This window comes from Bison bison, unplaced genomic scaffold (genome assembly GCF_000754665.1).
Source record: "Bison bison bison isolate TAMUID 2011002044 unplaced genomic scaffold, Bison_UMD1.0 scf7180017864236, whole genome shotgun sequence".
NCBI lineage: Eukaryota > Metazoa > Chordata > Mammalia > Artiodactyla > Bovidae > Bison > Bison bison.
In genome coordinates, this window is record NW_011494808.1 from 421,631 (window position 1) to 425,131 (window position 3,501).

Consider the following 3,501-nt stretch of genomic DNA (forward strand, 5'->3'; position numbering starts at 1 on the left):
GTTAGGTCCATGAATCAAGGCAAATTGGAAGTGGTCAAACAGGAGATCCAAGAGTGAATGTTGAAATTCTAGGAATCAGCAAACTAAAATGGACTGGAATGGGTGTATTTAACTCAGAAGACCATTATATCTACTAATGTTGGCAGGAATCCCTTAGAAGAAATGGAGTAGCCATCATAGTCAACAAAAGAGTCTGAAATGCAGTACTTGCATACACTCTCAAAAACGACACAATGATCTCTGTTCGTTTCCATGACAAACAATATCAGCAAAATCTAAGTCTATGCCCCGACCAGTAACTCTGAAGAAGCTGAAGTTGAATGGTTCTATGAAGACATACAAGACCTTTTAAAACTAACACCCCCAAAAGATGTCCTTTTCATTATAGGGGACTGGAATGCAAAAGTAGGAAGTCAAGAAACACCTGGAGTAACAGGCAAATTTGGCCTTGGAGTAGAGAATGAAGCAGGGCAAAGGCTAATAGAGTTTTGCCAAGGGAACACACTGGTCATAGCAAACACCCTCTTCCAACAACACGAGAAGACTCTACACATGGACATCACCAGATGGCCAACACTGACATCAGACTGATTATATTCTTTGCAGTCAAAGACGCAGAAGCTCTATACAGTCAGCAAAAACAAGACCGTGAGCTGACTATGGCTCAGATCATGAACTCCTTATTTACATATTCAGACCTAAATTGAAGAAAGTGGGGGAAACCACTAGACCATTCAGGTATGACCTAAATCAAATGCCTTATGATTACACAGTGGAAGTGAAAAATAGATTTAAGGGACTAGGTTTGATAGACAGAGTGCCTAATGAACTATGGACAGAGGTTTGTGACATTGTACAGGAGCAGGGATCAAGACCATCCCCATGGAAAAAAAAGAAATGAAACTATTTAGCCATCTATAATTTGAAACATTTTATGATGTTACATATAAGATACCCTACAGTTAAGAAAAATAATAACTGGGCTGTTACTAATAATCATAAAATTAACTCCTAAGTCTACCCATAAAAGAAAAATCCAACTACAACTCTCATACACGCTCATTAAAAATTTATGTGAGTGTGTGTATGCATGTCTCTAAAACTTCCTTCAAATTTACTGCCTTTAGAAAGTGAGATAGCCATTCCCTTTCTTAACAAGTCTCTGCACTGCCTAGGTTTCATTTTATAACGTACATAAGGGACACACTTTACCATGTTAGTCAGACCAAAAATAACATTCATTTTTGCAAACATATCCATATGCACATATATGTTAAATACAGGCATGAAGATATTATGTATATACTGTTATCTTAAAATCATGCTACAAGTTAAATATTTGTATGGCTTCATTTACATACAAGATATATTTAAAAAGAAAATTTAGTAGACCATAGACTCCTTTTTGTGTGATACGAATTCAAGGCATCTCTTTTCTTTGTATCTGTATTTTAAAATTGTTTCATAAGGTTTATATTTACTTGAGAAATGAAAAGAAAGCACTTGTTCTCCTCAGACAAAAGGTCTCTTGAACACAATCTTGGTAGAACACAAAATGTCATGAAGGCATGCATCGATTGGGGTCTTGCATTCCAGTAAAAATAAAACACTCTTTTATTTTAAAGTGATTTGTTAATTACATGCGTTTCTGAAATACTGCCATCTTTGGTGTTTGTCTCAATCTTCCGTGGCACTGTAATTTGTAGACGTGCTGTTTCAGAGTCTGCAGTAAGGAAAACAAGAGTGAGCATTCCCCAGGGCATGACCGCATCCTTTCTTACTTGTCCTCTCCTATCACATCACTTGTGGATCTTCCAAGCCCCAGTGCGCACGCACCCACGCACGCACACACACACACACCCCCCCCAAAATATCATGCTGTGTAGGGTTTTAAGGAGGGGTCCCCTGGACCCCATCCAGGATCCTCTCCCTACCTCCACCCCCACCCCGTCTACCTAGAAGACCTGTATCCCCGTCTGGGCCTGAGAGACAACTATCCCATTCCTGCTCTGAGTCCTCCGACCAGCGGGCCTGGCAGAACCCTGAAAATGGGCAGGATTCCAATGAAACCCGGGCTCCCCCAGCCTGACCTGGGCTTCTGCGGCCAGGAGGGCAACGGCCTCCACCCCCGCGCCAAGGGACACTGTGATTATGGGGCCCCCTCCTATCCGGTAGGGTCCTCACTTACGATGGCCCGCGGAGGCCAGCTGGCCCAGCCCTGTGAGGAGTAGCAGGAGAGATAACATTGCGCGGCCGGCCTGCCTCAGGGAAGGCGGTTGACTGGACCTGGCTCGCGAGGTTCGCCAAGCATGGAGGGGATTGGGCACGGGGGTCTCGGAGGGGCGGGGCTGGGCTGGGGCTGAGGGGCGTGACTGGGGCTGAGGGGAGAGGCTAGAGGGCAGAGAGAAGGGGCGGGCTGGAGGGTGGGGTTGGAGAAGGGCAGGGCTGGAGGGTAGAGAGGAGAAGCCGGGCTAGAGCTGCGAGGGGAGGTTTGGGGCGGGGGGCGGGGGGAATGGAACAGGTTTTGGCCGGTTGAGGCTAAAAGGCCAAGTGTGGTCTGAGGCAGGATTTTATTTTGTCTCTGAGTTCCCTCGAACTCTTTTCGGACTTCACGGCGTATAGCCTCCAGTGTCCATCGATTTCCCTGGCAAGAATACTGGAGTGGATTGCGATTTCCTTGTTCAGAGCATCTTATGGGACCCAGGGATGGAGCCCAGGTCTCCTGCATTGGCAGTCGGATTCTTTACCACTGAACCAACTTTGAAGCCTATGATTGAAATAGATGGCTGCTGCTGCTGCTGCTGCTAAGTCACTTCAGTTGTGTCCGACTCTGTGCGACCCCATAGACGGCAGCCCACCAGGCTCCCCTGTCCCTGGGATTCTCCAGGCAAGAACACTGGAGTGGGTTGCCATTTCCTTCTCCAATGCATGAAAGTGAAAAGTGAAAGTGAAGTCACTCAGTCGTGTCCGACCCTCAGTGACCCCATGGATTGCAGCCTACCAGGCTCCTCCGTCCATGGGATTTTCCAGGCAAGAGTACTGGAGTGGGATGCCATTGCCTTCTCCAAATAAATGGCTACAAAGCCCTTAAGAAAAACATTCCTGGAATGTGAAACTGGCAAGGGTTTCAATATATTCTCAAAAAGAGTTGCATGGAAGAAGCACAAGCTGGAATCAAGATTGTCAGGAGAGACATCAATAACCTCAGATATGCAGATGACACCACCCTTATGGCAGAAAGTGAAAAGGAACTAAAAAGCCTCTTGATGAAAGTGAAAGAGGAGAGTGAAAAAGTTGGCTTAAAGCTCAACATTTAGAAAACTAAGATCATGGCATCTGGTCCTATCACTTCATGGGAAATAGATGGGGAAACAGTGGAAACAGTGTCAGACTTTATTTTTTGTGGCTCCAAAATCACTGCAGATGGTGACTGCAGCCATGAAATTAAAAGATGCTTGCTTCTTGGAAGGAAAGTTATGACCAACCTAGATAGCCTATTGA

The 3,501-nt window shown here is 45.3% G+C and overlaps 1 protein-coding gene across 1 annotated transcript in view; it reads right to left on the reverse strand.

Annotated features, from left to right (window-relative positions):
* The window catches only part of LOC104993209 (disintegrin and metalloproteinase domain-containing protein 18-like), a 114,751-nt gene extending 112,475 nt beyond the window's left edge, over nt 1-2,276 (reverse strand). The window contains exons 1-2 of the mRNA XM_010846351.1: nt 2,189-2,276; nt 1,641-1,723 (exon numbers count right to left, since the gene is read on the reverse strand). Of these exons, the coding sequence (XP_010844653.1) occupies nt 1,641-1,723; nt 2,189-2,246 (141 nt within the window). The 5' untranslated portion in view covers nt 2,247-2,276. The remainder of the gene's footprint in view (nt 1-1,640; nt 1,724-2,188) is intronic.
* Between the last annotated feature and the right edge of the window lie 1,225 nt (nt 2,277-3,501).